At 40.3% G+C, this 23,702-nt stretch overlaps 1 protein-coding gene and 1 pseudogene across 1 annotated transcript; both read right to left on the minus strand.

Annotated features, from left to right (window-relative positions):
* Window positions 1-3,588: 3,588 nt before the first annotated feature.
* Window positions 3,589-6,692, minus strand: LOC131301133 (probable LRR receptor-like serine/threonine-protein kinase At1g56140; annotated as a pseudogene).
* Window positions 6,693-10,112: 3,420 nt separating this feature from the next.
* LOC131299806 (probable LRR receptor-like serine/threonine-protein kinase At1g56140) lies at window positions 10,113-16,627 on the minus strand. The gene is made up of 16 exons (XM_058325379.1): window positions 16,452-16,627; window positions 15,688-15,759; window positions 15,490-15,580; window positions 15,370-15,443; window positions 15,147-15,218; window positions 14,514-14,573; window positions 14,369-14,440; window positions 14,125-14,196; window positions 13,961-14,032; window positions 13,300-13,905; window positions 13,018-13,089; window positions 12,121-12,318; window positions 11,942-12,009; window positions 11,657-11,797; window positions 11,400-11,459; window positions 10,113-10,453 (listed from the first exon to the last, which is right to left on the minus strand). Exons 1-16 carry the CDS (start codon window positions 16,625-16,627, stop codon window positions 10,113-10,115), a joined length of 2,247 nt encoding a protein of 748 aa, XP_058181362.1.
* Window positions 16,628-23,702: the final 7,075 nt, after the last annotated feature.

Raw genomic sequence — 23,702 nt, forward strand, 5'->3', positions numbered from 1 at the left:
TCTCATATCGGCAACTAACGATCGAGAATCGCTCATTGTTGAGATGAGATTTGCGCCATCGGATGCACGATCCGATGGTTCGGAGGTGCGCAGCACGGTACTGCGCACACTACTGCACATCATCATCTCCCAATTCGTAGAATTTTTAATCTCTCCATCAAAACACAATCCAAGATGAGAGAGAGAGAGAGAGAGAGAGAGAGAGAGAGAGAGAGAGAGAGAGAGAGAGCAATGATTAAAAATAACGGGATTGAAGAGGGGGAGAGAGAGAGATTAGTGATTAAAAATAACGGGAGTTTAGTTGTGAAAATAAGTTGAGATGGGTGGGTGCAAATTAAAAATAATGGCAAGTGGATCTTTTAGTTCCAACCCATATTGAACCCATATCCAACCCATCTAAACCCATAAAATCAGTAGGTTTATTAAGTTGGCCCAATTACAACCCATATTTAAATATGGGTGGGTTTGAGCTAATTATAAATGGATGGGTTTGGGTGAGAAACCACATTACTGGATCTAAATTGCCACCTCTACTTTCAATCCTAAGAACTTGAAGTTATAAGGGGAACTTCTTGGCTGGTCTTGTCTGGTTAAAGAATAGCCTACTAGGTCCTACCAAAGAGCCTATAGCCTAGTAAGTCCTCTTCATTATTTTGTTGACAAAAATACCCCTCGTAAAAAAAAGATTGGAGAGAGACGATCCAGCCACCACCGCCGCCGCCACCACCACCGCCGCCGCCACCACCATGCCGCCACCACTCCACCCCACCACTGCCGCCGCCACCACCACCACCACCATATCGCTGCCACCACCACCACCACTACATTGCCACCACGCCACCATGTCGCCGCCACCACCACATCGCCACCACGTCGTTGCCGCCACCACCACCACCACAATTAACAGTGTTAATTTTTGTCTAATTAATAGTCAACCCACACAACTTCCTACACTACCACCACCACAACGCTGCCACCGCCACCACCACGTACCACCACCACTTCACCATCCACCAACACTATCACCATCACCACCACGTCGCCACCACCATCGCCACCATAATCACCACTACCATGTCGCTGCCGCCACCACCACCACAATTAACAATGTTAATTTTTATCTAAATTAATAGTGTTAATTCCTTTCTAAATTAATGGTGCTAATTTTTATATAAATTTACACCACAATTAACAGTGTTCATTAATAGTTGGCCTATATAACCTCATATACCACCACTCGACCACCACCACCGCTGCCACCATCACCACCGCCATGATTAACAGTGTTAAATTCTGTCTAAATTTATAATTAACAGTGTTAAATTTTGTCCAAATTTATAATTAATAGTGTTAATTACAATCACGATTAACAGTGTTAAATTTTGTCTAAATTTATAATTAACAGTGTTAAATTCTGTCCAAATTTAAAATTAACACTGTTAATTGTAAGAACGGCGATTGCAGTTCCAAACGGAGGCGACGAAGGCATCAACGTCCATGGAGGCTGCAGACGGAGGTGGCAGCAGAGGCATTGACGTCCATGGAGGCGGCGGGGGTGGAACAACCGGGGGAGGAGTAGCTGACGGTGGAGCTAGGACCGGCGGAGGAGTGGTCGGTGGCGTGATTGAGACCGGCGGAGGAGTAGCCGATGGTGGCGGGGCTAACAAGGGAGGGGGGGTTGCATTCATTTGAAACCCTAAATGATGGGCTGTGTTCATTTGTTGCTATTTAAAGTGGGGTAAAGAAATAAAATTACACCCACAAGACTTAATGAGCATTGCACTTTTACCCCATAAGACTTAGTGGGCTATGGAATCCAATATTAGGACTAGCCTAGAATTAACTCAAGTTCTAAATGTCAAACAAGTACACATGTTTGTTATAAGTCAAGGCGTGCTATTAAACGAAGCGTACTTAGATACAGCTCATCCTAATAAGAGCACTTGAACTATGCGTCTATGATATTTTGCTCACATGCAAGCTCGTAAACTCTTGATAGCCGAGAGACCCAGAGGCGGCTGCACATGGACCCTTCCATGGTCACATGAACACCCAAAATTATTTGTTTTGCTTAGAATACATGCAAAAATTATGGGCTAGTCTTGTTTTGAACACCCAATTTAAATATCAATGAACACCCAATTCTAATAATCTTGAACATTTAACCCAAAAATAATTGAACACCCAACAACCAATTAAACACTCAATCACAACCCAATTATAGCCCATAAATCTAGGCAATTCATACTTGAACACTTAACACATTACCTCAAACAAAACTCACAACCCTAATGGAAAAAAAAATTATGGTAGAAAAAAAATAGAGCAAAAAAGAAGAATCTAGTGGTTTAAGTATTATGATCTGCGTTCTCTATCCCATCTCCATTGTCAATGGTCTAAATGTGTTAGTTTCGCATTCGTGACAATAACTACTTTATTATTATTTTTTATCTAGTTAGCTTGTAGAATTACAGGCAAAACTTTAAAAAAATTCAACTACATTGCAAAACCCCATTAACTTGAATGATATTCCTTCAACTTTAAGGTTGCGATAGAAAATCTCATCATGTCATTCAAACAAACAATGTATTTTCGAAAAGGTCGGCTGAAAACTTAAAAAAAAGTTTAAATTTTTTTTAAAATAATATAGTGTATATTTTTAAGTTCTCATTTTGCCTCGTCGTTAATTGTTTTAGAATAAAGGTTATGTTTTTTTGTCCGCACTATTTATACTAATATAAGAGGTTTTGCACATATATTATTGGTCAATACACTAGCTAGTAGAGTTAAGGTAATTTATGAACACCCTATTACAAATTCCTGGAGCCGCCACTGGAGAGACCCGTGGGTTTATTTGGAGTATAAAAAATTACTCTAATAGCTCTTGAATCGATATTAATGGACAGTTCATAATCAAGCTGAAGGAGAAAATCAGATTCTATACGTACCCTTTAACTTTTTCCAACTGCTTTACAAAAATCGAAACTCTTTCGATATCCCAGTTTTAAAATACAAAAACTAAATTGAATCACGTTCTCGAATTGAAGTAGAAATTAGTTGAAATTGATACAGCTTGGCCTTTTTCTATGCAGTAGTTGTAAAAATTTTGTTTTAATTTGAGATATGGAAACGACATGCATGGTCACAACGAAGTTCGAACTCAGAATTCTTTTTGTTTGCAATTGCATAACGGAGATCATAGATATAATATCTACTAAGCAAACGTAAAGGAAACAAGAACGAATATTCTATTTCGTCAAAATACCAGAATATTAGTAAGCCTAAAATACAGAGAGTGTGTGTGGAGAGAAGAACTCAATATATATGAAGTTTTTGATATGTTGAATGACTTTACAAAGGATCTATTTACATACTTACAGACACCCTTTCGTGAAAAGCCACGTCTTTATTAGACACACATTAAAAAGAATCACGTCTTTTGAAGGCAATTAATTAGGAAAAATCATGCCTCTTTCTAGGGCACCTTTTTGCATAGAACCATACCTCCAGTAGACATCAATTAATTGGGAGGGCAATGCCCCTTGTAGGCACCCCATGTTACACATCCATTCCGAATAAACACATTCCAATTTAATGAGCATTATAATTATTCACATAAAGTCATAATCCATGTGAAATTAAAGGTGTTGCAAAATTTCACAAAAATCAATCATACTACAAAAAAGAATTTTTTTTTCAAAAAATCCCAAATAAAAACCCATTTATTACGTTGAAAATCTCTAACCTCGAATTTGCTGCGATGCTTGCACTCGCTAATGAACGGAATTGGCTATGTTTGTTGCACTTGGAGTATCCGACTCGTTGATGAACTGAATTGGCTATGTTCGTTTTCTGCACTTGGAGTATCCGTAGTCATAAAACTGGTTGTGTTGAAGTTCCAGTCAGTAAAATATCCAGGCCGTGAAGTAACTGCACTAACTTCAATGTCTCCTGAAAGCATCGCCACTACACGCGGCATGGAGGGGCGTTGCTGTGGGGATGTCTGGGTGCACAAAAGAGCTACTCGTATAACTCGCTTTACTTCTTCCTCGTCAAATTTTAACAATCTAGCATCCACTAGCTCAACTTCACGGTTGTTTTCATGCACATGCCAGGCCTAAATAGGGAAGAAAGGAATGTCATAGAATCATGTAACCAGAGTAAGAAGCACCCATTCTGGGCTGGATGAGAGGATGAGTGGATCAGATATTCATTGGCATTGATGCACGTTTTAACACCAAGAATACTAGAATTCAATTTCAGAGATACAGAGAACTTATAAGTTTCTTTGCGTAGTATTTGAACAACTTATCTTATTTCTAATGATGCTCAAGCAAACATCCTAAAGTTTCCAAGATAGAATAACCCTTCCTTCTTTTTAAAGAATTATAAAAAGATGTAGCCGAATCAGTAACCACAGTCATAACAAACTGTGCCTACAACCGAATATGCAGCCATTTGGAACTTTTTGAAGGATCAACAACTAATGAGTGCCTAAAAGAAAGTGAAACATACCCATTTAAGAAGATAGATCTTTTCTTCTTCCAAGCTCGAGTCAGTATTTGGCCTTCCACTGACAATCTCCAAAGCTACAACACCAAAGCCAAACACATCGGCCTTTTTTGTAAGTTGCTCAAGCATAGCATACTCAGGTGCAAGATACCCACTGCATCAGTAACCATTAAAATTTTATCACATGTAAGTTAATACTTCAGCTACAAACAGTACCAAAATAGAATATCGAAACCAATAACACTGAAAGAATACATGGAGATTGACTGTGGAGAATCTTACAATGTCCCTGCAACACGGGTACTGATGTGGGTCTTTTTGTCATCAAAAAGTTTGGCCAAACCAAAATCAGAAACTTTGGGGTTGAGGTCAGAGTGAAGAAGAATATTGCTAGCCTTAACATCCCTGTGTACAATGCGAAGCCGAGATTCCACGTGAAGATAAGCTAGACCCCTTGCTACACCCAAGCATATATCAAAGCGGATGGGCCAGTTAAGAAACAAACTTGTCTTCCCTGATTAACAAATGCCAAACAGTTAAACGTTTCACTTATTCACCATATTCAAGATCTACAATTTGCATTGACAGTAAAGGTGATGTCCTGTACCAAACAATGCTTGATCAAAACTCTTGTTTTCATGATACTCATAAACAATCAGTCGTTTGTTCCCCTCAATGCAGCAGCCGTACAATTTCACAAGATTTCGGTGTTGAACAGCAGATGTTGTAGCAATCTTTGCAACAAATTGATCCTTTCCTTGGCGGGAGGCCACAGACAGTTGCTTGACAGCAATAACCCTCCCATCATTAAGTGTTCCCTAGAGAATATGAAAATTTTAAAATTTTGAGAAATATTGTGTAGTCTCGACCATGGTTTCCGATATGATGAAAAGCAAAAATGGTCTGGACCAATAAATCGCAATTCTAAGCAAGTAATCTAGAACAACAATGTTTGTATTTCCATGGTCTTATTTTAACGAAAAACAATGCAAAATTGTGATGGTACAAGCTTACTGCTGCCATCCATAATGAATACAAAAGGGAAAAGCAGAGGTGAAGTGGCAATGTTCAAGAGAGTCCGTTGATGGGTGCTATTTCATAAAAGCAATATGAAGTTGTTTCAGGACAACCTGTCTTTTATTATAAGGATGTTTACCTTAAAAATGGGTCCAAAGCCTCCCTCCCCAAGTTTGTTTGCAGGATTAAAATCTTCTGTTGCATCCTTTAGTTCTGCATAACTGATAGTGTAGGGCCTAACATCCATCCCTTGGAGCTCTGCAAGTACAGTTAAAACCAGTGTTTGTGAATATACAAGGAAGTTAATACTCAACTTAGGTATCTGTTATGCTTAAACGATGATCATTATCATTCTGTAGCACATTGTTACTCCCTCCATCCCAATTTGTTTAACCAATTTAGAATAAAACGTTTCAAGGAACATAATCATTACATCTATAAAAGCTCAATGTTCCAAAAGTTACTCTCCAACTTTTGAAAAATGATTACTTTAACTCAAATAGTAAGGTGTAAAAGGGGTATTGTGTAGCTTTTGATCCATTAGTCTTTAAAAATATACAACATTTTGGAACAATTAGAAGTCAAAGTGTACAAACAAATTGAGACAAAGGGAGTAGCATATTATGTAAGACAATGGATATTACAACATACTAATTTTGGGCAGGACACCAAGGGCAGTGCCAAAATGTGTTTCTTCAACTATGGGTTTTCTTCTTTTCCCTCATTCAACAAAGAAAATCAGAGGATTTCAGGTACTCAATGGTGAGAAAGAAAGGGGAGGGATGGACTGCTTTATCATAGGATTGCTGGTTGGCTAGAAAGGGGAGTGTTTAAGAGAACATTTACACATACCTCCATCATGTTTGAACATGCCATGAATCACACAAAAAGAATTTAGCAAGCCTAACGCTACTAAGAACACAAAAATAACTAGCATAGGACCCATACATCTAAAACGACATTACAAATAAACAATAGCAGAACCACACACGAGACAACAACGAATCTGTTGTGATGCAAAAGTCATAGCCCAATAACACACTCGGCTTACTATTTTCCTGAGTTTTTTTACCTTCATCGTCGTCCCATCCCGGCCCTTTTTGGCAAAAGTCAAACCAATAGAGCACAAGGAAAGATAGAAAGCTTACAACTCCAACAGGAATAACAATCCCCACAATCATACCTGTCTTACTCTTTTTGCCAGATGAAGGGTTTTTTACTAACAGTGGGGACGAAATCTGCAAAAAATCTTAGTCGTAAGAAAATTGGAACTAACATTTTTAAACTTGCATCAAATATTTACAAAACGTATTACCTGGGACAACACTGATTGCTGAAAGAGAAGGTCCATATGTACCTTCAGTAGGTACACAACAAGTCCCTTTACCAGCCCAAAATAGATGGATTTCAAGGTAGTTTTTTGATACCTGAGCTGGGAAAACCATCTTTATTTGTAAAAAGACCCCACCGGCAGCCTTTTTTATGTCGAAATCATTCTGAACCAGATTCCCCTATAGTGAAGAGGTTGATAACTTAAGAACCAAAAAAATTATAACAACTTAAGGGGATCCCCTTGTGAAGCGAAGTCTCATAGGGTATCAAAGTAATAGTATGAATTACTCGTATATAAGTGTGAAGGCACCCTCACTTCAGTAGCTAGCTTTTGGTGTAGACTTCTATCCAAAATCGTGTACCATGGTATCAATGCTAGGTATAAAAAATGGGTAGGGTGCGTGTCTCGGGCCTACATGGTAGGTGCTGCCAAGTGACCACACTGCGCTTGAGGGAGGGTATGAAGCAAAGTCCCACATCGCCTTAGTACCAAAGTAACATGAAGTATATAAGTGCGAGGGCTCCCTCACTCAATAGCTAACTTTTGGAGATGAGTTCTACCCAAAACCCTCTCTCCATACCAATTCACCTTGGTCATGGAATTCTTTTCCAGGATCTTCCAAATTCACATGAATTCAGAGTAGCTCTCATACCACCCTCGGAAGAAAGAACTAGGGATTACTCCCATATGTTTGCCAATGACTTGTTTATTCTGTGCTACCCCAACAATCAGTCTTTTCAAGAAGTTGTTAATACTCTGGTCTGCAGCCTAACAAGATCAAGAGTAGGGTGTATTTTTAGGCATGGAAAATCAGGACAAGGAGATCATGTGTTCTCTGTTCGGGCTTCCAAATGAGTACACTTCCAGTTAGATATTTGGATGTCCCCCTATTATCCTCCAAAACTCTCTGTGGCAGATTGCAAAGGTCTCATTTCTAAAATCCAGGATAAAATCAAAAGTTGGGCCAATAAGTCTTTTATCATACGCTGGAAGATTGCAACTCATAAAGTCAGTCCTTTTTCGTATACAAGTTTCCTGGACCATGCATGTTGTTCTTCCCAACTCAGTTTGCTTGAATATTGATAAGCTCTTCAGAAACTTCCTATGGACTGGTACTGAAGCATATTCCCACTCTAATAAAGCTACTTGGCCAATGTTTGCTCGCCTAAAAAAGGAGGACCTTGGTTTATGAGGGATTAAGGAATGGAATCATGCATACTTCCTAAGACAGCTGTGATATATTTGCTCTCATCATAATTATCTGTGGGTTAAGTGGTGCTATAAGCATCTTTTTCAAAGAAAGAGTTTCTGGACTCTAGAAGTTCCTTCTAGCTGTTCATGGACATGGAGAAAAATTCTTAGCCTTTAGGGCTATTGCTAGACCCTTTATCAAGCATATTATTGGTGATGGGAATAGCACATTCCTCTGGCATGACAATTGGCTGCCTGAAGGGCCCTTAAGCATATATTTTGGCCCTTCATCAGGTATCCGTACTGATGCTGAAGTGTTCAAATCTTGTTTATATCACTCAATGGACTTGGCCTTTACCAACATCTCGTCTTCCACATTTCCATCCTAACTATGCTAGACTTGATCAAGTTCCATGGACATTCTCTTCACATTCTACCATTAGGGTTGCATATACTTGATATGCTATCAGAATCCACCAAGCTACAGTACACTTGCATCACCTAATCTGGTACTCCATGTCCGTTCCTCGACATCTTTTCATTCTTTGGATGGCCATTAGAGGATGCCATAGGACTAAGGATGATAAGTGAGTAAATACACTTATTTAGGCCCTTTAACTTAGGCTTGTTATATCCATTTTGCACACTACTTGGAGCTTGATTCTTGTTTTGCTCGTTTCAGGATCTGTGGAGCCGTTGGATGACATTTGGAGCTAAATTGACGAGTTAAATGTGAAGACCGAACAATTGGTGACAGTCCAACCAATTTGGCCTTCGATTTAATTAGTGCAAAGATGGTCCAGAAGTTGAACCGATAATTCAGGCTTGTGAGTGTCACGTAGCATGTGGCCGGTTAAGTGGTCTAAAATATTTCTTAATGGTGGGCCCTATGCTCCACCAATTAATTAAAGAATATATGGTTTGAGCTTGCACGAGATAAGATTATTTGGAAGATGATTGGTGGATACATGTTAAACACTCTGGGGGATCTTTTTTGCAATTGGTGAAGGAAATAGAATCAAGACAAAAAGGGACAGCAACGGACTCCGGGGGATCTTTTTTACACGCATAACAGCCGCGGCTGCGGCAGAGGGAAAAACTTCATGATCGGCTAAACACTCTCGCTAGGGCGACGAGGATGCTTCTCCAAGTAAGTATCGTTGTTTAGATTTCAAGGGCCGGTTTTTATTTAACAATTAATTATATGACGTTGGATTATTTATAGTTTTTATAAAAGTCACTATTTTCCCGATTTATCTTTTGTGTTTGTATTCATGATATCAAGCACTGTTGTACGATCGTTTTCATTATTTCGTGATAAGCTTTGAGATAGACTATACAATGTGAGACGGGTTGTGCCGTTGGTTAAATTCAATGAGACGATCCGTGCCGTGTTGAGATAGTCTTTCGTGGATTATTGATAGGAATTGCTACCCTATCGGTGGTCTGGTTACAAGTTGAATGAAACCCTAGACTTCGCCACAATTATAATGCAAGGGAAGGTTGAATCGAAACCCTAGTCCCAATTCTCTAATCAGTTTCCAAAACTTAATCGCTTTCTTGTTAGTTTTAGTTTACTCAAATCAAAATCTAACTTCCATTTGCTTTTTGAATGAAGTTTAGACATTGATTGGAATTCGGAAGTACAATAGCTTTTTACTTCCCGATCTCGAACTTAATCGCTATTCTTCGGAATAATAGCTATTTCCTTATTTTATAAATTATATTTTTGTTACGAAAATAACAGACCATAGGATAAAATCATCAGCTGGGGCATGCGAACCTTCCCTATATGTTTTCTCTGTAATCTGCCTAATGAAGACATGCACCACCGTTTCTTTAGCTGCCCTTTTTAAAGGACTACGTGGCCACAGGAGGGAAGTTCTGTGGCAAATCTTTTCACGAACACCATTGTAATGGAAGGTATGCCTTCCTTGTTCTTTGTAGTTATTTTTTCTTTCAAAAAAAGATTAGGACTATCAAAAAGAAAAAAAACCAATTGTGATAACGCGGCACTGACCTGGATGTATATATCAAAAACACGTCTTCCATGACTTTTCTAAGATGGGGGATCTAAGAATGCTGTCTCTGCAAACTCGAGAGTCACATTGTAATTACCATTCTCAAGTCCCAGCCCAAAATATCTTAGTGATCCTGGTGATATTCGTGCTGTCTGTAACAGCTCCGAATCCAAGTCCAAAGTATTGAACTGAATTGAAGAGAAACTCGTATACTGGGGATCGTTTAGCTCGTTGAAGCGCCCGACATTACTCACTGCCCACCTTTTTGTACTAGCCTCATAATAAGTAGCTGGACCAAGAGTCTCGTTATCCCGCTCATATACAATCTGACTACTAGATGTTATCTCTGGACCACCACAATTAATCGCAAAGTTAAAATCTGCAAACCATCGGGGAAGAGGAATTCATCAGATTAGAGTTCAAAAAGGTGCACCAGAAAAAAAGAAAAAACAGCCACATCTCCTTGATCATGTGATGCATCTTATGGGTTTAATGAACTTCTAGAAGTGGGAATTACACTTTATGAAGACAAATTTGACTTCGCTGCATTTTACATGCGAAGTTTTGACATTAACAAGGAAAGGAATTTCTCACTGCATCTGACAAGTATAAAATTGTCACCTTGAAAGAAGAAGAAAAAGAAGAAGAAGAAGAAGAAGGAGGAGGTTTCTTATGGCCTTTCATTGGCAAAGGGCATTGTAAGATTGGAACTCAAAAAATAGGCCATTGACTAGCAACATCCCTTGGTGGAAATAAAAGCAGAAAAAATGGTGAAGGAGCATTAAATAAATCCACATAGGCTTCAAATCTCAGAGGTAGTACGACAATGAAACTCAATCCAGTAGACTCCAAAAAAATTAACCGCATGAAAGGATTTTGCATGACCACATACACAACAGTACACAGTAAACCAAAATCAATATCAACACCCCACCATGTATGGCCCATTCCCACGTATCAAGAGGCAATCAAAACAACACCGAATAAGGTGTACAGATGCACACATAGAGAGCGCATGGTAACATAAAACAATGGAATGAACAGAAGTTACGAGACTTGGATTGACTTGGGACCTCTACAAACTGAAGCTCTAATACCATCAAGTCACCAATTATTCCAAAAGCTTAAACAATTAGGAAAAGGGCCCAGCATTGTGTACCGAGTCAGCTAACAGTTACCGGTCTAAGTTGACCTACTTTTAGAATTATTAAAAGGATTTGATGATTCAAAGAACACTAAACTCAAAGATCCTCTTTCCAGCATCATAGACTTTATGTGTCCCGTCTCAGAATAAAGGGTAAGGGGAGGTTATAAATTGCACTTACACTTAGGAGAACTGCGAATATCCCCAAGGCAAGGAAGCTTCTCTAGAATACAGTCAAATCCTGTAGCCATAACACTGTATGCAGAAGAAGAATGGATATTGATTAATGCAAGTTGAATTTGCCACATAATTAACGCAATTGCTTGGGAGTGGAATGAGTGATTAATTAATAATATTTGAGACCTCTCCACTCATTCCAATTAATTTTGAGATGGATATAAAATTTCTACAGAATGCTTCCAAAATTGTCTAGTTAACTTCTTACATAGGCCCCATTTGCTGAACTTCTAACAATCAGTTTGCACAAATCACAACGCAAAATTTTCATCTGTGGTTTAGAAAGTGAAAAACAGATGGCAGCCAATTTCAACAAGGGTCCGATCCCATTACACAAGAACACTGAATATAAGAAAGGGATACAAAAACTAAGCGGTAAATCTCATTCAGCTGAGTACAAAAATTGTGGGTGAATAAATAAACTGTAGAATTCAGACATGGTATTTGATATCCGAACAACTTGAAAAATATCCGTTTTCCATTTACATTTAGGAATTAGTATCATACATCCTCTAAAGCTGACAAACTCGTGCATTAACAGCACCATAATCATGCTGTTCAACACTCGAATTGTATATAGGAAATTACAGAACTTTCTTTTTGTATCACTAAATGTTCAGAGACCACAGAATACCATTAAAAACATACAACACAGAGAGAATCACCTGTTGTTCGCCCAAGATGGAAGTACCGGCGATAATTGATTGTATGACACATCTCTGCAGGAAACGACATAATGGGGATGCTTAGTTGAGATTTTCGTTCTACTGAGAACCGATAAATTGTTCAGTCTTACATTTGACCGCTGAAGCCTCAGATGTCGACGTGTTGTCATCAGCTTACATATCAGTATACTACCATGACTGCATGAATCAAGATTTCCATTTCCCAAACACTTCTTTACGATACAGGTTCAAGGGCAGAGGTACGTAGGGGCCTGGGGGCTCCGGCTCCCCAAGCATCCGATAAAAACAGTTGAAATAGCCTAAAAAATCATTTCAATAAAAATATAATAAGTATACGTTCCGATAAAAACATATAAATGTTAATCCGGCCCCCGATATCAAAATCCTAGCTCCGCCACTGTACAGGTTCTCATATTTGTGCACCAAAACATAGTAGCAAAGATGCGCATTAACATTAATTTTTTTTTCCAAGCAACGAATGATGGACATGTTGGCAATCCTACTTGTTTCCTTTTTACGTCTAAAGGAACTATCAATACAAACGATGCGGCCTTAAAGTTATAAACAATTTACTCCACACTGATTTGCCCAAAATTGAACCTATACAATTTAATAAGTAATCAAATCATATGACTGTACAGTAGTACAGTCATATGATGGACAAAACATAGTAGCAAAGATGCGCATTAACATTAATTTTTTTTTCCAAGCAACGAATGATGGACATGTTGGCAATCCTACTTGTTAGCTTTAAAACGTTAAAAACTAGACGTTTACGTTTACTTCATTAAGAGATGTTGACCCATGCTCATCAACCTGATTATCAACTTCCAAACTTTTAGGTTGAAACGCATGGAAGCTGATGGTATAACTTACAGTTGAGACAAATTCTGATAATCACCAATATTGGAGGGGATAGTACCAGAAATATGGTTATTCCTCAAAATTCTGCCAGGCGAGAAACCACTGAGTTACGTTAAGTTTTGTAAAAAAATAATAGAGGATCATGAAGACGAAAATATTTCAATATTTTGTTTTTTTTTTTGGTCAAGCGAAATACTAGATTAGATTACGAACAAGAGAACCACGTACGGGTTACACACAAAGTCATTAGGTCCATAGCCCAGACAAAGTGCCTGAAATTAGTCTAACACCTGCCTGATATTCAGGCGGTCTCGAATGACGAATTCCCTAAGAGATATGGGCATGTTCATAACAAAAACGAGCTCATCCATCTGCTCGATTCCCATTCTTGCGAGGTGGTCCGCGCATTGATTTGCTGAGCGATAGGTGTGCTCGATCAAGGTATCTGTTTTGGCCATGATGAAATGAGCTTCATTTATGAGCACGCTCTGTGGGTGATTGTGTGGATTCCCTTCCTTGATCAGGTTGACCGCTGTGAGTGAGTCGGATTCAATTGTCACGTTCTTTAGTTTCCTTTCCAGGATGATTTTCAGCCCTGTGTAGATGCTCCACATCTCTGCTTCCAGGCTTGATGAGAAGTGTCTCATTCCGTAAAAGCCCATGATCCAATCACCTGTGTGATCTCTGAACAGTCCTCCAAAGCCTCCTCTCCCATTCATTTCGAACCAGCAGCCATCCGTATTGAGCTTGACATTACCTGTAGAGGGATTCATCCAAGAAATTAGACAAGCCTGTTGAGAGCCCATAATGAGAGGGGACTTGAATGCTTCCACAATTTCCTTGGAATAAGTCATGATATTTCTGGCACTAACACAGCTTGGGGTCTCAATGTTTTCAAAACTTTTCAAAATATTTCAATATTGATTGTCAACTATAACAGTGTTTGTTGCCTTACAAGATACTCAGAGACGTCATATCTTTCAGAAATGCCAGTGAAGAGCTTCTGTTAGATAAATCGCTTATTCTCCTATTATAATAAGGCAGTATGTTATAGAAGAGAAGAGAACATCATTCATATGCTAAACATGAAGAAAAGATGTAGAAAGAGTTAACACCCACAAGTCCGTCAAAGCGGTCAATTTGGAAAGTGTCAACGGTATTCCACCTTCAAAGGCGTTTACTTGAAACCTCCTACAGATGAACTAACTACGTAAATTCACTGATTACATAAAATAGAGGTTACTGAATGAAGTATCAATACTTTAATTAAAAAAGCATCTCGGTTAGGTATCCAGTTTTAAGTAAAGCAATGATCAGGGTATGATGGTCGAAATAAAGAGGACACGGCGTACACATTGCTTACAGGACGCTAAGTTTTGACCAGTTCCTTATGAATTCAGGTATGCTCCCTGTGAGTTCATTATCCGAACCCAACCTGAAATCCTCAAAAAAAATTCTTTCTTGATCACAAAAACAATTACTGCTATTAAAAACATGTTCAGGTTTACCAGATAAGACAAAGGATAAGCCAGAAAACTCTTACACTAACTCCAGAACTGTGGAAGAAGCTGTCAAGGCGGAGAATTATGTAAGTATGATGCTCGACCTTTTTGCATGCAATGCCAGCCTTATAGAGGTTACAGTTTACAGGCCTTAAAACTTTATGATGTTTATAATGTGAAGGAGAGAAACTAGAATATGTGCCAGCTACTCCACATAGAATTCATAGCAGCCAGTCAGCCACGAACTAGTATATAAAGAACTTCAGTTTTATTAACTGTATTAAAAAACTGAAATTATTAAAGTTTCTCTGTTAGGAACTTGGTTTGGTTTAATTCCTATAACCGGATAGATTTTTGTAACTGCTGATTTTGGTCAGGAGGTCATGACCGGTTCGAATCATGCTAACAACCCCTTCTCGAACTTGGTCCTCCTGCGAAACCCAGCAGTAGTCCACTAGTCCTTGGTGGGGCGGCAGTTGTTATGGCTTTTTGGTCCCTTCCGGGGCCCGCCGTAGGTCTAGAGTCCTTGTGGTCACTCCAAAGGGGGAGTTGCAATGCCCCGTCGCCCCCTTCTCATCCTTTTTACTCAAAAAAAGAAAAGAAAAAAGAAAATAGATTGCCGAATGTCTCAGCACTTACAGGTGTTCTAATTTTATCAAATTCCCCAATTCTGATGGGAGAGAGCCAGAGAAGTTATTCGTGCTAATGCTTCTGCAAATTACCAAGTTAACATCAGAAAATAGGCTCATCTTTCAGTTATACGTACTAGTGATTCCAATTTTCAATGGAATAAGGAACTCAATGCCATTGCAGCAAACAACTGATTTCGATATAAAAAAAAATCCAAATTACAAAATGTTACGTAGATGACACAGTTGTGGACACAAGATGATTATACGTGGGCAGACTCGTACTTGTTGGCAACAAGTTGCATTGCTGTAAATTGAAAACTAAAACATGAAGTTACCACCTAAAGACGTACAAATTCAAGAATAACATACAATGATCTCAGATTAGTTAGTTTTCCAAGTTCCTTTGGAACCTCCCCCGATAATGCATTAAACCCCAGGCTCCTGAAAACAATTAAATGAGGTGTCAGTCCGTTAAAGGAGTTTAGCTAGACATGGATAAAATATTAACGACCTGCAAACAACATAAAATAAAACATAAGGTGGCTTACAGCCACTGCATTTGAGTTAGATTGACAATGGATGAAGACAGGGGACCAGTCAGGTAATTTCGGAACAAGTCCCTGCAAAATATGGAAGAAACTTAGTAAACCATTGTAGATATATGGAGACGATTGACCGTGTCGTACAGTGTCAAAAATATATTTATAAAAACTTAGAGTTAACTACTACTCCGTAGAATAGTGGTTAAGGCCGAGTGTCGATTCTCAGGAACAGTATGGCTAAGTTACGCTAAATTCGATTAACTTCTAGATTAATTCGGACATAAAAAGTTGAATTGATTTGATTTTGAGAACTAATTAAATAAAAATAATAATAAAGTAAGAGTTGGAAAGTTGATGGGAAAAAGATCTAGGGTTTCGAATCCACTGCGACCACGTAACAACAATATACATAGGCTCGGTTTAATTATTCGAATCAGAAGAGATTATCGCTAGGACTTGCAAACCCTTTAGATAATCGTCAAGAAAATAATTGCGTTGTTAAAAGGCATAGACTATCCCATAGCACGGACCGTCTCAGTAGCACGGTCAGGCCGCCTAACGGCACGATCCGTCTTACGAGCATAATCTATCTCAGAACTCCAATAACAATCAATGAAAACCATTGTATAACTCGTATTTGAAAGCGCACATACAAATACTCAATAGATTAAAACCATTAAAAATCATTCTATTGATCAAAACAAAACGGGTTCTTAGTTATACAATCGATCCGAATAATAAACCAAAATCCTACGCATAAACAGAATTACTTGATACGAAGTTTCATCTTTCCCCTAGAGAATGGAATTAGCCGGCCATGGAAACGTGCGCAGCTTTTTCTTCTACCATGGAATCTGTCGTCCGTGAAGCCATCTCCTGTTCCGTCCTCTGCCGAACTCACGTCCCAGGTCGAGAGCCAAATCACGTCCAATAATTCCCGCCCCATGTCAGTAGCATCATATTTTATATTGTAGGGTTTTAAGCCATAATTACATTAAGGCCCTTTGGACTTTGGGTAATAGTAGATTAACCATGCAACTTTTAGACAATTTGAACTATGACCCCAAGCTTCTTTTAATCTTCTTATTAATCAACCCAATTTGCACATTTTCGCACCCATCAATCTTTGAGGCTTGCAAACACCATAAAACACTAAAACGCGTCAAGTAACAAGGTAAACGGATAAACAAGGCGTAAATTAGAGGAAGTAAATGGGTGCTTTTCAGCACCTATCAACGATCAGCATCATGATTTTGAAAGTTTCTGTTTGATAGTGTGTCACAGTTCACATAGAGAAAACGTAACATTTTTTTCTGGCATGGAAAATGAAACATTGTTTAAACTAAAACATTAGTGGGTAAACATACAAATTTGTGAGGGAAGTCAAAGACCACAGCTCCTCCGGGATTCCTCCAGTAACATTCAGAGCACGGACTTTGCTGCTACAAAACAGTAAATAAGGCAAGCAGTAAGTGAGACGACTTCAACAAACGGTACTAAGAGCTTGAGTTCATAAATCAAGGTTCTAACTTCAACTGCATGGTAAATGTAAGCTCTATAGGCCGAGCTACCTTTTGGTTGGCACGTTCTTGACCAAAACACGCATTTGCACGTATTCCCTTTTATTGACTTGTATGGTTCTTTTACTTTCTTTCTAAAGTGTCTGTCTAGGGTTGTGAAAAGGAATTTGTATTTGATTTTTATTGAATATGAGTCTGGTAGTCATTAGTCCAGTGTTTTCGAAAAGCATATATTGAAGCAATATTGAAGCTGGAAAATTTGTTCCAGAGACCATGAGGCGAGATGTCAAGTAAGGTCTACTGGATGCTTTTGCTAGAGCGAAAATGAGTTCGCTCGAGTGACTTTTCTTCGCTCAAGCAAAATTGTCAAGTTGTGGCTTCTCTATAAAAATGGATTAGTTATGGTACCGAGCGCTATATTCATTTCTCAGAGCTCTCATTTCCATCTCCAAACTTCTGGGAGTGCTAGGGTCTGTGTATTTTGAAGAAACGTGAAGATCTATGGATCTCTAAACCTAATCAAGTCATGACATCAAGAGGTATTCTATCACCTATGTTCAAACTTCAAAGCAAGACCTTTCGTGGAGTTCAAAAGCTGCTTCCGAATGGTATGAGGATTCAAGATGTAGTGATCGTGCAAGGGTACGATGAGTGTGGCTTCAGCAAGTAGTTCTTAGGACTCTTGGTGAGGATACACAGTTGTGAATAGGAATACTTGTAATCATACTATGTTTCTAGTACATGATTCCTTCCCGTGATTTATCTTTGATCCTTGTGTGATTTGTATTTTTGTTGTGTGATTGAAGTAATCTAGTCAAAGGCCAATCATAGTCCTTGCATCAATCTAGGAATTTCATTCGGTATCAGAGCGGGTCCCTATAATGTGGAATTGTTGAGTTCTAAGCAGACTCTTGATTTGCAATGGAGGTGAGTTCAAACTGTCCTCCTGTGAAATGAAGGCCCGCATTGTCTGAGAACCAAAGTAATATGAAGTATATAAGTGTGAGGGTTCACTCACTTCAATAGCTACCTTTCGGGGTCGAATTTTACCCAAGATCATGTAACACCTTCGCCACTAGAAAGAACGAACTCTTTGCTGCTAGACAGAACAAACTCCGATCACGGGAGGGAAAAGATGGAGCCTATTCAAAGGCTATCGACCAGGATGTCTGGACTGCATGTGTGGTCAAATTTACACCTCCAACTGAAATTGGAGTCACTAGTCCATAACCAAGTGCAAAGTACACCAAAGACTGAGAAAAATGAATGGGCGACAAACAGTCGAGCACTAAATGTCCTGCTAACTCATGTTGGTACGAAGGAGTTTCACCGCATCAAGTCATCTTCAAATTGTTTTCAATCAACTACGTTCAAACTTCGAAGGAAGAACTTTTGTGAATTTCAAAAGGCATTTTTGATGGATCCCTTAGCTTAGCTTATGTGCGGACGTCATAGATACCAATCTTTAGGAAGTCCAATCTTTTGGAGTTTCTTTTTTGGTTTTGGACTCTATATGCAAAGGAAACATAATTTGGCAAGGATTCTAACTTTAGGAATCAATATGTGGCTATAAATATAGCCTTGCCTCTTATTAGGTTTAGACTTTTTGAATGAATCCCTCTGATAGGCTCTAGGGGGTCTCATCTGTAGAACCTTAGGGTTCGTCTGTTCGATCTTCATCTGCTTCTGGTTGCCCCTTCTATGGTGGGTTCTGTAGGCCTTCGGCCATCTGGAAGATTATCTGTTTCGATGATTCTTTTTTGTTGAAACTGTAAGGTTTCGTAAGAATCATCTGTTTCTATGTGACATCAGGTCACGTCTGTGGAACAATATTCCGTTTTATGAGACTCGATGAGAGAGAGTTTGAATTTGGTGAGAGAGTCCAATTGGATTTTTAATTTGGTAAGAGAACTTGTATTTTGGGATTGGTGAGAGTCTCTTTGTGATGGCTTTGTTTGTTCGTCACCATTGTAGCTCTTCGGAGCATCGTTCTCTTCACATAGTGGAATCGTCTCTCACTCGCTTGCCCATGGAGTATGTTTACAGCCGTAAGCTGAACCACGTATATCTTGGTCTCTCGTATTCGTTTTCTTTATTTGGTTTGGTTTCTCCGTTGCATTTTCGCATTTGTTTGGTTTGGTTTGGTTATTTTCCCAATATAATGGCCATCAACAATCGTTAGGTTGCGGTTGGGTCCTTTGGGGGCCCGCCGCACAACACGGATCGGTTGGGTCCAGACCTCATGATTTTGCACAGCCAATTATTATTTTATTTTTTTGGTGTGATTGAAGTACTCCCGTCAAAGGCAAATCATAGTCCTAGCATCAATCTAGGAATTTTAGTAAATCATGATAGCTTTACTACAAAATGACTTCATCAGGAATCAATAATTAGTTCTCTTGTTGGCCTTCTTCTACCTCTTTTATCACCCTCAATACAATTCAAAAATCATCCCGACTCAAATCGTTTTCTATCATTCGTCGTCATTCAAAATCACCCGATTCTTAATTGACCTTTGTTGCAAATGATGATCCCATCTCCAATGGTTAATACAATCTGTAGTTGTTTCACTCCAAACTCGTTCCTAATGCACTCATCACTTTCTGGCTTGACTGAGCTAGGATTGTATGCTTATTAGTCTTTTTGATCCCCAAATTATTATCTGTAGACACCCCAATCTGGGCTTCCAGATAAGTTTACTTATGGTTTCTGATTCCCCGATGATGAAATGGATCAAGAACACCTCGGGAATGATAGCGTGTTTGAGCTTTGAGTGTTTGCAAAACCCTTGAACCTAACCTAGCCTAAGTCACTTCAAAAACCAAAAACCCTACTGATGCGCGCCAGGGCACAACCATCCCGCGCCAGGGCGCAACCATCCCGCGCCGGGGCGCACCATCGCGCGCCTGACTCACTCCATCGCGTGATTGTGCGCCAGGGAGCACCATCGCGCGACAGACTGACTCCGTCGCGCAACGGTCCAACCTACCACCAACCTTTTCTGAAGGAGGACAGTTGGCCACCAATGCAACTTCAGTCAGGCCTCATGGACTGGCTGAACCCCTCTGTTTGCACCAACCAGATTCACCTCCATCCTTCTCTATATATATCCCCCTTTGTTTCTCTTTCAATGGGTTCAAGAATTTCAAAAGAGTACACCTTGGGTCACCATCTTTCATTTTCACACTTCAACCATTCAAGAACAAAGCTTGTTCTTCCTCCTCCAATCATTCAACCACGCAAATAACCTCTCACTCAAAGCTCAATCTCTTTTGGACTCAATCTAGCCTTCAAACATCAAAGCTCAAGCACTCTTTCAAACTCAATTTAGGTATAGCTTACCTACTGTTTTCTGTTCTGATCCCTGAGGGGGGCTGGCAGGGCCAAGGCCAGTAATCAATACCAGTCCTGGTCCTAAAGCTGGCAAGGTTTCAAAAACTGTTGTGGTAGGAACCAGCGCGCGATGGAGCCACTCACGCGCGCGACTGTCCCAGTCTGCGTGCGACGGTCCTCGTGGGGATTGGTGTCTTGCTGTTTTTATGTTTATTATGTTATAGATCACTGTTAAGCATGATAAAAATTAGTTTACTGTTTTCCTTAGTAGAAACTGCTAGTTTGTAGTTAATTTTCATTTCTGCTATTTTGGTGTACCCCTGGGATCATTCAGGACCTGTCCCAGAACCCAGAAATGTGTAAACCAAGCACTGGTCTGGTTGCGCCAGGGCGCACCATCGCGCGACGGACTGGCTCTATCTCGCGACAGTGCGCCAGGGCGCACCATCGCGTGCCAGAGTGACTCCATCGCGCGACAGTCTGCTTCTGACCAGTGAGTGGCCTTGCACGGGTAGCTTAGTTTTAGGTCATTATTTTGTCCCCACACTGTTTATGGGGTATTTTATTAATTTGTAGGGCTTTACAACCTTTAAACTATATATTATGCTGCCTATAAACTGCGTGGTTTGTCCTGGGTGTGCACTGGTCCTTCCAGAGCCCAGAGGGTTTGAGAATAAGAGCTGTGGGTTTGAGCTCACCGGCGCGCGTTGTGGGCACGCCACCCCGGAAATTTTGCTTGTAAAATTGGGTGCGGCCCTTTTGTGTTTGGAAAAGCGCGGCGAAACGCCTCGATTCAGAGTCGCCACTCGGGTTTTAGCGGTGAAAACACCCAAGGAACCGAACTCGAGAACGTTTGCCACGTTTGTTTGATTTTGAAAAAGGCTTGTAGACTGGTCCGTCGTCACCTTCGAATATCTAAAGTTCGGGAGCCAGCTTACGAGAGGGGAAGGGTTTTATGGCACCCCTCTCGCCCAATCCGGAGATCGGTCTCTACTCGGGCATTTTATAAAACGTTTGCATCTTTCTCTCATTTGATCATTTTTTAGCCAGTTATGGCGGGGGAACAGTTAACGGGGGTTAAAACTATAACAAGTTGTGATTTATGTGGCAAAATGTTTATGGATGACTTGATTACAATGCTAAATATAGATTGAGAACAAGCACTGAGCAAACTGGACAAATTGCAGTACGCTGCCCCGCAGGGGCATGAGCAAGTTCTACCAGCATGCACTGGTCGAGCCACTGCATGTTGGTTAGACTTGCGCACGCCACAGCAAGACTGGCGTACTCCACTTATCTGGTTTCACAGTCTTTGTTTGCAACCCTCTGGGCTCTGGAAAAGGACCAGCGCACACCCAGGACAGACCATGCAGTTTAATAGAACATAACATATACATTTATAGACAAGAGAGATGGCTTCAAGCCAAGAAAAGTAGCATAATACCCCAAAAATAGTGTGGGGATATAAAAGGGGCCAAGATTAAACTAAGATGCAAGGGCCAGTCACTGGATCCTAGTTTTAACTGCCGTACGCCAGTCATGGACTGCCGTACGCACGTTTGACCCTAATCCAGTGCTTGGCTTTTGCATCATCTGGGCTCTGGAACATGACCAGAAGGATCCCAGAGGCCTTTTGAATAGATAAAGAGTAGGCAATAACTACCACATCTAAACAGTTCTAAATATACAGAAAGCAGTAAACTGGTTATTTAGCATGCTAAGGTGATCGACTGAAATGAGAGATAACAGAAATGAGGATCCATGATCCCCACGCCAGTAGTGCTCGTACTGCCATGACTGGCGTACGGCATATATATACTGGCGTGCGCCAAGGTCCATCTCATACGTTTGTCGTATTTTACCAGTTTGAGGCCAGGACTAGTATTACTTACTAGCCTGGGCCTTACTGGTTCCCCTCAGGGGCCAAAAACAGAAAGGGACACAAAGGTGGTATACCTTTTTGTTTGAGGATTGAAGGTGGTATTGAACTTAAAACTTGGAGATGGAAGCTTAGATGGTGACTGGATATCAGTAGGGTGTGTGGAAGTGGGTTGTTTTCCTTTCTCTTTCAATGGAAGAAAAGAGATGGAGAGCAAGAAAGAGGGAAGAAGAGAGCTTTTTCTTCTTAATAAGGCTAACCCCTTGCAAATGAATGCAAGGGGGGTATTTATAGGGGAGAGAGACTGAGACCAGTCTGGTGCTAGGGCCTGTTTGGCTGGCTTGGGTCAAGAAGAGAGCCTTCCCATGCATTAAATGCATGGGACTAGTTGATGGGGGGTGTAGGAGAGAGGGGGAGCGGGCCTGGCCGATATAATCATCAGGGGCTACTGTGGCCGACGTCAGGGTGGCACAAAAGTCTCGTCCATGTGGCTAAATAAAGTTGATTTGACTGAGTTTGACTGGCGTGCGCCACATATAGACCGGCGTGCGCCAGTGATAGCTGAATCAACGGTCGATGACTGACACGTGGCAGATAACTGGCGTACGAGTCCAATACACTGGCGTGTGCCAGTTGGGTTTTGCTGGGGCTGTTTGGCTCTGGTTCGAAAGGTTTGCAATGGGTTTGAAAAGGGGTTTGGGACGCTCAAAGCTCAAACACACCTTCGTCCTCAGACTGTTCTCGACTGTAATCATCATTGGGGTAGTAAAGGATCGACAAATAACGTTATCTGGACAGTCCAGAATGGGGTGTCTACACGCGTGTCTTGGGGTTGTGCGCGCATGAGTAAACAGCATGCAGGGACTCGTTCAGTGCATGCTGGTTTCTTCCTACGCACGTCACTCCAAAACAGGGGCCTCCCAGTTTGTTTAAACTCCCACAGCAGTCTGTTCTCATCCTATACTAACTGCTCATCCATGCATGATATCTATCACATCCTGCAAACTGTTACAGTTTTAATCCCCGATTAACTGTTCTCCCGCCCTAATTGGCTAAAAATTGATTAATGAAACAGAATCGCAAACAAACATTTTTTGCAAATGCCTAAGTAAAGACCGATCTCCGGATTGGGCGAGAGGGGTGCCATAAAACCCTTCCTCTCTCGTAACCTAGCTCCCGAACCCAGATATGGTTATGACGAACTGGTTCCTTAACTTTTTCAAATCAAACAGCGCGACAAGTGCTTCGAAATACGGTTCCTTGGGTGTCGGACCTTCAAAACCCGAGTG

Source organism: Rhododendron vialii, chromosome 9a (assembly GCF_030253575.1).
Source record: "Rhododendron vialii isolate Sample 1 chromosome 9a, ASM3025357v1".
NCBI classification, from domain to species: Eukaryota; Viridiplantae; Streptophyta; class Magnoliopsida; order Ericales; family Ericaceae; genus Rhododendron; species Rhododendron vialii.